Source organism: Podarcis tiliguerta (genome assembly GCF_965153285.1).
Source record: "Podarcis tiliguerta genome assembly, chromosome: 7".
Classification (NCBI taxonomy): Eukaryota; Metazoa; Chordata; class Lepidosauria; order Squamata; family Lacertidae; genus Podarcis; species Podarcis tiliguerta.
Genome location: NC_139540.1, coordinates 1011360 through 1024731, shown reverse-complemented (window position 1 = coordinate 1024731; position 13372 = coordinate 1011360). Strand labels below are relative to the sequence as shown.

General features: G+C 50.2%; 1 protein-coding gene across 3 annotated transcripts; it reads right to left on the bottom strand.

The window, feature by feature from the left end:
* Positions 1-2243: 2243 nt before the first annotated feature.
* TMEM249 (transmembrane protein 249) lies at positions 2244-13304 on the bottom strand. 3 transcript variants are annotated; one of them, XM_083449092.1, is made up of 6 exons: positions 13122-13304; positions 12467-12649; positions 9797-9894; positions 6934-7126; positions 4672-4757; positions 2244-2461 (listed from the first exon to the last, which is right to left on the bottom strand). In XM_083449092.1, the coding sequence occupies exons 2-6, from the start codon at positions 12591-12593 to the stop codon at positions 2306-2308; spliced, it is 660 nt and encodes a 219-aa protein (XP_083305218.1). In that variant the 5' UTR covers positions 12594-12649; positions 13122-13304; the 3' UTR covers positions 2244-2305. The 3 variants fall into 3 exon arrangements, with proteins under 3 accessions (XP_083305218.1, XP_083305219.1, XP_083305220.1); XM_083449093.1 differs by having other exon boundaries at positions 12467-12646; XM_083449094.1 differs by having other exon boundaries at positions 13254-13296.
* Positions 13305-13372: the final 68 nt, after the last annotated feature.

The window sequence follows — 13372 nt, the reverse complement described above, 5'->3', positions numbered from 1 at the left end:
GCTCAGGGAGGACGATGGGAGTTGGAGCCCAAGAAAAGTCCCACCATCTGGACCGCTGAAATGGGTGCAACTGGGTTCTGAAATCCGCACGCAAGCAAGCACACCTGGGTTCAGACTGAGGCTTGGAATTCAAGCTACTGAAAGTTTGGCATTCACATTAGCGAAATGAGCAGGATGCTTCGGAGTGGGAAAAGGCGGCGGGAATCAAGCCCTGATTTCCCCCAGAGAGTTGTGGGAAGGCTGAACTGAGCATTGTAGAGCGCCCTGGCTTAGAGCCTGGTTTAAAAATCAATTCATTTGCTGCACCCCCAGCTTGTCTCCTTGTTTGGGGGGCTGTAGGTGACCAAAAAGGGACGCAGGTGGTGCTGTGGGTTAAACCACAGAGCCTAGGACTTGCAGATCAGAAGGTCGGCGGTTCAAATCCCTGCGATGGGGTGAGCTCCCGTTGCTCAGTCCCTGCTCCTGCCAACCTAGCAGTTCAAAAGCACCTCAAAGTGCAAGTAGATAAATAGGTACCACTCCAGCGGGAAGGTAAACGGTGTTTCCGTGCGCTGCTCTGGTTCACCAGAAGCGGCTTAGTCCTGCTAGCCACATGACCCAGGAGCTGTATGCCGGCTCCCTTGGCCAATAAAGCAAGATGAGCGCCGCAACCCCAGAGTCAGTCATGACTGGACCTAATGGTCAGGGGTCCCTTTACCTTTTTAGGTGACCAAAAAGGACAAAGGAGATGGTGTTGGACTTTTGGAAGAAGAGAGAACTAGCCCCGCTGTACATCGGGGAGGGCTGTGTGGAGAGACTCTCTTCCTTTAAATTCCTAGGAGTTTATCTCAGTGAAGACCTTACTTGGAAAATCAATACAACCCAGGTGGTTAAGAAAGCCCAACAGAGACTCCGTCTCCTCAGAATATTGCAAAAAAACAACAACAATGTCAATCAACATCTGATGCTCTCCTTCTACCGGTCCACAACAGAAAGTGTCCTTTCCTACTGCATCACGGTGTGGGACGCTGGTTTGACATCACCTGATAGGAAGTGCCTACAGAGGGTGGTGAATACAGCACAAGATATTATGGGCTGTCCCGTGAATCTGCTGGATGAAATAGCGGAAGAACGTTGCCTCAGGAGAGTAAGGAAAATTCTCAGGGAAGATTCACACCCTGGCGGGCACTTTCTTGATCTCCTGCCCTCGGGCAGAAGATATAGAAGCAGGATTAGTCACACCAACAGGGTAAAGAACAGCTTCTATCCGTGGGCTGTTAGCTGCTGAATGAAAAGATAACAACAGGGCAACTGACTTTTGGGTTTGGTGGGTGCGTGTCAGTAAACGAGGGGAATTAAGACTAAGAGAGCTGGGGGGGGGGTCTTCGAATCTCACTGTATACAAGATGTACAAGTGACAATAAAGAGCCAGTGTGATGTAGTGGTTAAGAGCGGCAGACTTGTAATCTGGTGAACCAGGTTCGTGCCTCCGCTCCTCCACATGCAGCTGCTGGGTGACCTTGGGCTACTCACACTTCTCTGAAGTCTCTCAGCCTCACTCACCTCACAGAGTGTTTGTTGTGGAGAGGAAGGGAAAGGAGATTGTGAGCCACTTTGAGACACCTTCGGGTAGCGATAAAGCGGGATGTCAAACCCAAACTCTTCTATTTCAGTTTCAAAAGTCGGGAATAGCAGCAACTACCAGAGAGCCAGACTTTACTGGCAGCTCCACAGGGAAGGGTTAAGCTCCTCTTCAAGAAGAAGAAGAGTTTGGATTTGATATCCCGCCTTTCACTCCCCTTAAGGAGTCTCAAAGCGGCTCACAATCTCCTTTCCCTTCCTCCCCCACAACAAACACTCTGTGAGGTGAGTGGGGCTGAGAGACTTCAGAGAAGTGTGACTGGCCCAAGGTCACCCAGCAGCTGCATGTGGAGGAGCGGAGATGCGAACCCGGTTCCCCAGATTATGAGTCCGCCGCTCTTACCCACTAGGAGCTGGGCAACAGATAGGCTTTCAGGATGAATTTGGGTGGAGCTCCTCTTGGACCACTCCAGCACCAAGAGGTTTTCGGGTCTGGTCATGCTGGAACCATTCCTCCCAGTTCCTTTGGGCCACCCACCCTCCTTCTCCCATTCCATGGAGATCTCCCCAGGATTGAACCCGGGCCATCGTAGACACAAAGCAGCTCAGAAGACCTCTGCTGATGGACAGAGAAGAAAGGAACCAGGCAGAGCCTGGCAAAGGACACACTTTGGACACAATCATCACCCAGAACAGAGTGCCCACCTTTAATAGCCAAGCACCCACCCACCCCTGCCTGCTCCCCTCACACGCTCGTGTTCTCCCCGTAGTCCATGTCATCGTCGTCGTCGTACCTCTCCGGCGGAAAGTGTCTGATGACGTGACGCGTGGAGATATCCTCATAGTCAAAGAAGTTGAGGTTGAGGTTGCGGGCGATGCGGCGCCCCACGGAATCGAGAAGCTGGGGGGAGACACAGGCAAGGTGGGGCAGGTTGAGCAGGCCTGGAAGCATGGAGCCTGTTTTCACCCCTCCAAGTCTCAAAGGTGGGGAGAGCCAGGCAGTGAGCCCCAGGGGCCCCCTGAGGCCTGCGGGGGAAGCAGGGGGAGCCCCCTAACTCTCACTACCCCTTTGCTGGACCTCTGCGGTTCCTTGACAGAAAGGCCCTTTTTACATGCAGATGGGAGTCAGATCCAAAAGTGGAGATGAAGACAAGGTAGCTGCTGGGAAGTGAACTCCGTCAAAAGCAGTAGGAGTAGACTTCAGATAAAATAGCGGTCCAATAGCAGTCCATTTATTTATTTGATTTGATTTTTTGAATTTCTATACCGCTTTATACTTTTAAGAAAAATCTCAAAGCGGTTTACAGCATATCAAATCAATAAAACATAAATAAAGCAATCTGAAGGAAATCAAATATAGAGCATACAGTCAAAGCAACGTAACAGAAAACTAAAATATTACCATTGCAGGGGGTTGGAGTAGATGGCTCTACGATTCCACGATTCCGTGATTCAGTGGGGAGGGTAATGTGAAACACACCACCCTTTCTCATTCAGAAATCTAACATATGGGACAAAGTCTGCCCCCTTCAGAAATGTGGCTTGCCCCTTCTATACACACACACACACACACACACACACACACACACAGATGCTTATGCTGGATGACCAGAGGCTAGAGGTGGGCATTCGTGCTTAGAATTCCACGTCTAGATCCCAGGATTGGGGTGAGGTCAGTAAAATAGTAGGTCTTATCTGAGAGGGTTAATTATATTTGGAATGCAATCATAAATACAGTTGTACCTCCGGTTACGTAAACTTCGGGATACATAAGCGGCAAACCTGGAAGTATATTTCCAGGTTTTTGCTGCACACGCATGCGCAGAAGCAATAGACCGCTTTTGTGCATGCGCAGAAGAACTCTAATGCCACGCTTACGTGCGCAGAAGCAGTCTCTCCGGTTGTGAAAACCTCAGGATCCGGCCGGACCTCCAGAACGGTTCCCGTCTGCAGCCGGAGGTACCACTAGACTGTTATGTAGTCAGCGGTCTGTGTTTTCCTGAGCTTGAGTCTGGACTAAGGGTTCTGAGCTCCTGTGTTCTGAACTGATACATGATATCCAATCACAGAGCATTTCAGGATTTGGGCCTCTGCCATTGGCCCTTGAACTCTGAGTCGTGATTCGCAGCTTGGAAGTTTAGACAGCCAATCACTTTGGGAGTGGGCGTGGCCCAGGCTTTCAGGAATGTATATGAGCTGTTGCTTTGTCCCTGTTTCCCAGGGATGTAGTTCAACAACGGTTCTTGCTGTTATCACTGAGCTTTGCCTGGTGGGACCCATCTACACTTCAACTACTCAGGAGACCCGACAAGAGCAGCGCCCCCTTTAAGAACAAGGAAAGAAAAATCAACATGCACACACCGAAGCACACATGCACACGAGAACCAACCACCGGGTGGCACATGTGCAATGTCTCTCCCTAGATCACAGAATGGTAGAGTTGGAAGAGACCCCAAGGGTCATCTAGTCCAACCCGCTGCAATGCAGGAATCACAACGGAAGCGCCCGTGATGGTTTAGATCATACTGGAAAGGAACGTCAAGCAACGGGTGCTAGTGGTGTGTTGACGACAACCTAGAGAAACTTTGTGGCCCCATAGCTTTGTGAGAAAGCGTTGGATTTTTCTCCCAGCGTAGGGATTTTTCTCCCATTGCAGGGGGATCAGAAGATGGGGGAGGCTAGATCCATCCCTGGGATCGTGGGCAAGCAACTCGGAGTGTCTTTAGGGTTTGCTGCTGTAGTTGGGAAATCTTGCTATGTCAAACGCTTTTGCCCAGTGAAAGGACTCGCTGTGTTTTGAATTATTGTTGCTGTGTGAGTCTGGTTTTAGCTAGTTATATTTTACACTTTCCTGGAGGCAGAGACCAAGAAATGGAGAACCTTTAAGGTTCAGGAATCTGCAGGGCCAACATATTCACTGCAGTTACCATTCGGATTGTTTTGGAAGGTGCTCCAACCATAAGGAGAGGAGGCAGAGTATCTACATGTATATCAAGCCAATAAATGCATCAGATATCCTGTGTGAAGCTGGGCCTTTGGTCCTCCATCTGCCAGGCATCCGGTCAAGACACAGAGCCCCATAACTGGCCCAGTAAGGGTCCACCCCCATACCTCAAACTGGTCCGTCAGTGCAGCCAGAGTGAGCACCTCCAGGCGGTATCCATTGATAATGAGGCTGTAGTAGCGTTTTCCGTAGGCTAGAATGAGGAGGAAACAGAGTGTTACTATGGAGGCTGCCATTGCTGTGTCCGAGCTCTCCTGGTCCAGGGTGCAAAATAGATTGATGTACCATATTTTTCGCTCCATAAGACACACCTGACCATAAGACGCACCTAGTTTTTAAGAGGAGGAAAACAAGGGAAAAAAATATTCTGAACAAAACAGTGGGTGCGTGATTTTTATGGTGCAGGCTGTAGCCATGGACATGCTATGTGATCTGATGGTGAATTTGGAGTGACCCAGTGCAAAAATCCTGAGGATCCATGAACCTCCCCCCTCCAGGCAGCCTCCTTTATTGCTAGCCTCCCTTATTTCCCTCCCCGATTGCTTACTGATCAGCTGCTTCCTTTCAACCCCCCCTTCCCTCTTGTTTGCCTTAGTGTCTTTTCCTCAGCTGGAGCAGTTTTTTGCTCATCCTTTTCTTCTAATTTCTCTCCTCATTGCCTTAGTCTTCCTGTCTCCTCTCCTTGCAAGTTCACTGTCTTTACCTCCCCCCTCCCAGGCAGCCTCCTTTATTGCTAGTGTCCCTTATCTCCCTCCCCGATCACTTGCTGATTAGTGGCTTTGTTTCAACACCCATTTCCCTCTTTAAAAAAAAAAGCATGATCTGCTTTTGTCCCCTCGGCAATTCGGCTCCAGGGACCACACATTCGCTCCATAAGACGCACAGACATTTCCCCTTACTTTTTAGGAAGAAAAAAGTGTGTCTTATGGAGTGAAAAATACGGTAAATCACTTGTGTGGGGTAATTAATAAAAGAAGAAGAAGAAGAAGAGTTTGGATTTGATATCCCGCCTTTCACTCCCTTTATGGAGTCTCAAAGCGGCTAACATTCTCCTTTCCCTTCCTCCCCCACAACAAACACTCTGTGAGGTGAGTGGGGCTGAGAGACTTCACAGAAGTCTGACTGGCCCAAGGTCACCCAGCAGCTGCATGTGGAGGAGCAGAGACTCGAACCCGGTTTCCCAGATTACAAGACTACCGCTCTTAACCACTACACCACACTGGCTCTAGAATTGACTAGATCCCTAGGTCCAAAGTATGGGGCTATACACACTTTAGAAAGAGACCCCAGCAGAGTATTAAAATCACAGTATCATGCAGTGCAGTGAAACATGAGGAATAGAGGCTGTTTGACATTTTAAATATCCTGCTTACAGGGCTCCCCCTCTCTACCCCTCTCTCAATAAACAGACCACACCGTTAGTAGGTTTAAATCATGGGTAGGCAAACGAAGGCCTGAGGGCCAGATGTGGCCCAATCACCTTCTCAAACCGGCCTGCGGACAGTCCGGGAATCAGCGTGTTTTTACATGAGTAGAATGTGTCCTTTTATTTAAAATGCATCTCTGGGTTATTTGTGGGGCATAGGAATTCGTTCATTTCCCCCAAAAAATATAATCCGGCCTCCCACAAGGTCTGAGGAACAGTGGACCAGCCCCCTGCTGGAAAAGTTTGCTGACCCCTGGTTTAAATGCTTTACTTACAAATTCTAAAGGTAGATTCATGTGTTATTCCATGCAGCAGCAAGAAGAACAGAGGCTCTTCTTCAAACATCAGGAAGAACTTTCTGGCAGTAAGAGCTGTTTGACAGGTTGTGAATTCTCCTATCTTGAAGGTTTTAAAGCAGAGGCTGAATAGCCATCTGTCATGGATGCTTTAGCTGAGATCCCTGCATTGGAACGGGTTGGACTGGATGACCCTCAGGGTCACTTCCAATTCTATGATTCTATGATAAGCCTTGGGCTTACAAAATACAGGAAATTATTTCTGAGCATGCGGTCAGGGCTTGAAGCAGTCAAGCCCAGACATGTTGCCTGGTCAGTTTCACATGGTGGAATGACAACTTCACTTCCTCCTCCACGTGAGGTGAAGTCTAAGAATAGCAACCTGATTGGCCTACGGGAGAATCCCGGAATTAGCCAATCACGTGGGGCCCATTGTGTAAATAATGTATATAAGGCAGACATTCTGGGGGAACTTCCATTCCTCCTCACCACTATGAGCTGAATAAAGAGCATGAAATCCACTCTCAACTCTGGGTCTATTTCAAGAGGGAAGGCCTGGACGTAATGGGAGAGGAGGAGGAGGAGTTTAGCAGAGGAGGCGACAAGGGTGCCTTCTACATGCCCACCCCCCGCCATGCTGGTGGTACCATCGGGCTGGGCTATGAGCCGCACGTAGATCTGATGCAGCGGTCCCTCCTGCCAGAGGATGCCTTTGATGTAGAACTGGTAGACCTCCTTGATGTGGTTGATGATCAGCCGGCGCTTGTGGATGTTGCTGATGGACAGCCAGAGTCCGGTCAACATGCCAAAGACAAAGAAAACCGTGAAGTCTTGAGTGCCCTGAAAGGAGAGCAAAGGGTCCAGGCAGAGGAGGTTAGGGGTGCCAGGGGGGAAATGAAGCTTAGAAAGAGGTCCATCAGCTGGAGAACCCTGCTCCTCATCAGGGTCAACCCGTTGCCTCCAGGAATCTCAAAAACAGGGGACTGGAAGGCAAAATCTCTGCCCTACAGCTGCTCCTCAGAGCCAGGTATTCACCTGGACCGGCGTTCCCCAGCCTGGTTTCGTCCAGATGTTTTCAACCGCAACTCCAGTCAAGCCTGAGCCAAATGGGACTGGTGAGGATTGCAGTACGAAACATCTAGAGGGCACTAGGTTGGGGTATATTGGTCCAGCCAATCTGTTTTCTCCACCCCCACCAAAAAACACCTGGAGAATCTCCTCCTCAGCTTGGCCGATTCCCTTGTGCAGATGTGGGAGATCTGAGAGAAGTCAGCTCAGAAGGACTGAGCAGGGACATCTCCTGATGAAACCAACATAAGTAGTGGATGGGAGCAACCTTATCTGTGAAAAAGCTTTGCACTCTCTTTGCAACGCTCCCTTTCTCTGTAGGGTTGCAGAGGGCCTTTACTGCTATGAGGAACCGCTCTGTTGGACGGCATTTTCCAGACATAATGTGGCACCTGTTGTGTGCCACCATGGACCTCACACTGGCCTCAAAATGGGCTGAGTGGAGCTTGCTTGGGTGTGGCCTGTTTTTCTACTGCTGACTCTCAGGCCAACTTCTCTGCAGCTTTGATGACTATAACTGAACCCCCAAGACAACCAGCTCCACTCACTGCTAGGCATATACGTATTTTTCGCTCTATAAGATGCACCAGACCACAAGACGCACCTAGTTTTTGGAGGAGGAAAACAAGAAAAAAAAAAATTCTGAATCTCAGAAGCCAGAACAGCAAGAGGGATCGATGCGCAGTGAAAGCAGCAATCCCTCTTGCTGTTCTGGCTTCTGGGATAGCTGCGCAGCCTGCATTCGCTCCATAAGACGCACACACATTTCCCCTTACTTTTTAGGAGGGAAAAAGTAAGTCTTATAGAGCAAAAAATATGGTAAATGTGGGACCAGCTAGCAAGGGAGCCTGCTCCCGGGGGGGGCAGGGGAAGTCCCAGGGGAAAAAGCTTCAAGGCAAGTTCTGCAGGCGTGAGAGTTCAGCAGCAGGTGAGGAGGCCAGGGCACCCCGCTCTGCTCAACAAAACCCCAAACTCTTAACAAAGTCACAAAAAAATGCAGGTGAAAAGCCAGGATAGGGGGGGTAGGGAGGGTCATTTTAGGGGTTGAAATCTAATTTTTGCCAATTTATTCAGTGGCAGGTCTTTAAAATATGTTCTAGGGTGTTAGGAATTGAAATCTGCTATTCTTTTTGTGATTGGACAACGTTTAGCTCGGTAAGTCTACATCTGATGAAAAAGCACATCAACTGCTTTCCGAAAACAAATGAATGTTAATTTTACTTCCTGAAAATGTCATGAAATGCTATAAATAAATAAAATAAAATAAATGCAAGCGCTTGGCAATCATTTTATTATTATTTCTATGCACTTTTATGCACCGTTTACTTACCAAGCAAAATCAAATTATATTAATTTTAACAAAATATCTAATTTTTGGAATTTGAAAGTTGAAAAATTCAACCCAGTGTCCCAGGGTTTTGTACTGTCTGTATCCTGAGCTTACAGGTCAGGTGAGCCAGAGAGGTCGTGATGACTGAGATGTATAAAATTAAGCAGGACATGGATATAGTTGATACAGAAGCACTAGAATCTGTGGACATACGATGAAGCTGAATGTCTGAAGATTCAGGGCGAATAAAAACAAGTCCTTCAGAGTTAAACTGGAGGCAGGGATGGCCACAAACTGGGGTGGCTTTCAATGGAGAAAAGGGGTTCTTGATGGCTCGTAGCCTGTGCTTTTTTCTGGGGGTACACAGGGTATGCATACCCCTAAACATTTTGTGAATCTAAGTTTGGCCTCATTGAAGGGAGAACAGGATTCTGGACTAGATGGGCCATTGGCCTCATCCAGCAAACTCTTCCTAATACTATGGTAATTTGCACAATAATTTCATACAAACACACAGGCGGACCCTTAACTTCACAAAAGAAGCACAGTTGAGGCTGTGTACTTCATTGCATCAGTTCCCTAGACGCAAAAAAAGGCTTTTGGAAGACATCTGAAGGCAGCCCTGTTTAGGGAAGCTTTTAATGCTTAATAGACTATTGTATTTTAATATTCCGTTGGAAGCCGCCCAGAGTCACTGGGGAAACTCACCCAGATGGGCAGGGTATAAATAATAAATTATTATTATTATTATTATTATTATTATTATTATTATTATTATTATTATTATTATTGGAGCAATGGTGATCTGCCTTACATGACAACTCCCTTTTATATTCTTCTTCGATTCTGTGAATGTACCTGGTAGTTCATGGAGGAATTAGCTGGTGCCCAACTGCAAAGCGGTGTCAGGGGAGACAACAGAAAGAAGGCAAAGTCAAGAGAGCAGCGAGGGAGGGATGTGAGTTAGGGAAGCCGCACAGACCCTTTGGGGCCAAGGGACTAGCTCAACACTTTCAGGGGAAATCTGTGTTCCCACAGCAGGAGAATTGCGGCAAGACAAAAATATCTCGTTGGTACCTGGTTCTCAATAGTGGCAAGAATCATGTGCCTACCCGTGGTGACTTGAAGTGAAGTATGCTGAGCCCCAAAGAAAGCAGGAAAATCACCAGTCCTTTCCAGATCATGTCCTTGTAATATTCAATCACAAACACTGTAGGGGGGGAGGCAGAAAGGGCAAAATTCAGGACTAAGCCCCGCGGAGCTGAGCTACAGGCCACCACACCCTGGGCTGAAAGTCCCCAACCTCCCTCCCTCAGCCCAGGCCACAGAACCCAGCACCCCGTGGCCAGAGCTGGGAAGCACCCAGAACACAAAATTAGAGCTCCTGATGCACATAAAATTGAAATTTCAATGACACAAAACATGCAACAGCGGAGAACTGTTTAGACACCTTTTTATTTGGGTGAGCAAGCTAAGACACAGACTCCCCCTTGCTATCATGAAGATATTCTGAAACACGGACGTTTAAGCAGCTACGTTTCCCTGTCTAACCCCAGACATGCATCTTGCATGAGAGTAACTCCGGAGAATAGCTCCCTCTCCTGACTTCTCCCGTGTCAGAGACAGGAATAGGGCTGGGTTTGTGGGATGAAAATACCGTATTTTTCGCCCTATAGGACGCACTTTTTCCCCTCCAAAAATGAAGGGGAAATCTGGGTGCGTCCTATGGGGCGAATGCAGGCTTTCGCTGAAGCGTGGAGAGCGAGAGGGGTCGGTGCGCACCAACCCCTCTCGCTCTCCAGGCTTCAGGAAGACATCCGCAGCCTAGGCAGCCCTGCGGGAGGTCCCGCAGGGATGTCTAGGCTGCGGATAGCAGCCTCCTTCCCGGAGCGTCGGGCGCCCTGAAAGCAGAGCGCCCGGCGCTTCGGGAACACGTCCGCACCCTAGGCAGCCCTGCGGGAGGTCCCCGCAGGGCTCCCCACGCTGCGGATAGCAGCCTGCCGCCCGGCGGGTGGGGCGCCCTGAAGCAGAGCGCCCCTCGCGCCGGGCAGACACCCGCAGCGTGGGGAGCCCTCCAGGAGTTCCCTGCAGCGCTCCCCACGCTGCGGATAGCAGCCTGCTGCCTGGCGCGAGGGGCGCTCTGCTTCAGGGCGCCCCTCACGCCAGGCAGACACCCGCAGCGTGGGGAGCCCTCCAGGAGTTCCCCGCAGCGCTCCCCACGCTGCGGATAGCAGCCTGCTGCCTGGCGCGAGGGGCGCTCTGCTTCAGGGCGCCCCTCACGCCAGGCAGACACCCGCAGCGTGGGGAGCCCTCCAGGAGTTCCCCGCAGCGCTCCCCACGCTGCGGATAGCAGCCTGCTGCCTGGCGCGAGGGGCGCTCTGCTTCAGGGCACCCCTCATGCCAGGCAGACACCCGCAGCGTGGGGAGCCCTCCAGGAGTTCCCCGCAGCGCTCCCCACACTGCGGATAGCAGCCTGCTGCCTGGCGCGAGGGGCGCTCTGCTTCAGGGCGCCCCTCACGCCAGGCAGACACCCGCAGCGTGGGGAGCCCTCCAGGAGTTCCCCGCAGCGCTCCCCACGCTGCGGATAGCAGCCTGCTGCCTGGCGCGAGGGGCGCTCTGCTTCAGGGCGCCCTTCACCCCAGGCAGACATTGGCCAGCCCCACAAGCTCGGGGGACAGCAGGGAGGCGCAGCGCCGCCACCCCGCTGTTCCTCGACCTGGTTCGGTTTCCTGGACCTGCTTTTGGGGGGGAAATAAAGGGAAAAAAATTTCCTTTATTTCCCCCCAAAAAAACTAGGTGCGTCCTATGGGACGGAGCGTCCTATGGGACGAAAAATACGGTAGATCTGACCCATGCGTGGGTAAATTAACAAAAGAATTGGCTGGGTGCCAGGATTCAAAATGTGGGGCTTTGCACACTCTCAAGGGGAGACAGCCCCCAGCAGGGTTAAAAACACTCTTAAGTTAACCAGCAGCATAGTGTGAAATATGAGTTATTAGACCCTTCTCTATATCCCATTTAGTCTGCCTTAAAACACGTCCCCTCTCTCTACCCCTGTAGCAATGGCACACAGCGCTAAGTTTGTTTAAAGGCTTTCCTTACTAAATCCAAAGGTCTGATTAAAGCACTGATCCATGCAGCAGCAATGGGTAACACAGGCAGATTACTCTTGGGTGCAAAATGAACAAGATAGTTTCAAATATGCAATTTGAACTTGCTGCAAGTTCAGACATGGCTGGAAGAGATAGGTAGCCATGTTGGTCTGCCATAGTCAAAACAAAATAAGAAAAATTCCTTCCAGTAGCACTTTAAGAGACCAACTAAGTTTGTTATTGGTATGAGCTTTGGTGTGCATGCATGAATCTGAAGAAGTGTGCATGCACATGAAATCTCATACCAATACCAAACAGTTGGTCTCTAAGGTGCTGCTGGAAGGAATTTTTTAATTTTGTTCTGATGGCTGGAAGAGAGTGTGAGAAAGGAAGAGAAGCACTTTCACTTCCTCCCTCACAGGAAAGGCATGACCTAGCTGAGTCTAGGAACACGGCTCTGTTGCCTTAACTCCTTCATGCATGAACTAGCCCTCATGCACAGTTATGTTTGACTGCAGTTCCCAACACTGGGGAGGCTTGGGTGGGGGCAGATACCGTTTGATGGTTCCCTACGATGTGTGCAATGGTTGCTAGAGCAGACTTCAAGTATAACGGTGGCCCGTCTCAGGCAGTCCTCCAACCGCACAATCAAGAAGACCCAAGAAGCCTTCCTACGGCCTCGCTCCTCACCTTTGGGCTGCTGCACTTGGAAGGGGAAATACTTGTTCTCCTTGAGCAGCTCAGGCAGGTTTTTCTCTCTGCTGGCAAAGCTGCAGTGCCAGAGGACCAGGGGGCCCTTGAGTATAGCCTTGGCCATCCGGCTGGGTCTTGAAGGGAGTGTCTCTCCACTTTCTCCTTCCTGGAAAAGAACTGCTGGGGAGAAGAGGGAGGACCCTCGTCACGTGCCGGACAGACTGTGGCTGCAACTCCTATCAGCCCTTTTTGAATGGTAAGCATTTGCCGATTCTTAAGGTAAAGGTAAAGGGACCCCTGACCATTAGATCCAGTCGTGGCCGACTCTGGGGTTGGGGCGCTCATCTCGCTTTATTGGCCGAGGGAGCCGGTGTACAGCTTCCAGGTCATGTGGCCAGCATGACTCAGCCACTTCTGGCAAACCAGAGCAGCACAGGGAAACACCGTTTACCTTTCCGCCGGAGCGGTGCCTATTTATCTACTTGCACTTTGATGTGCTTTCGAACTGCTAGGTTGGCAGGAGCAGGGACTGAGCAACGGGAGCTCAGCCCGTCGCAGGGATTCGAACCACCAACCTTCTGATCGGCAAGTCCTAGGCTCTGTGGTTTAACCTTCAGCGCCACCCACGTCCCCTTTGCAGATTCTTACTTACCCCTTAAGAATCTGACCTCCTTTCCTTATAAAGACTGCCTCTGTCTTTCAGAGAAGGTGTTGCTAAAGAAAAGCCAGGACCAAAAACCAGGACCAACCAGTGCCCAAATTATTTCTGTGCACCTATTTCCACCTGGTCCTGCAGCAGGTGTGGGACAGTCATGGGACAGCTTCCGTAGCAACGGTGGCCAACAGAATCCCTCATCCCCATGGAAACCGGGCTTACAGCGCAGACAAGACCACAGCTGCTGC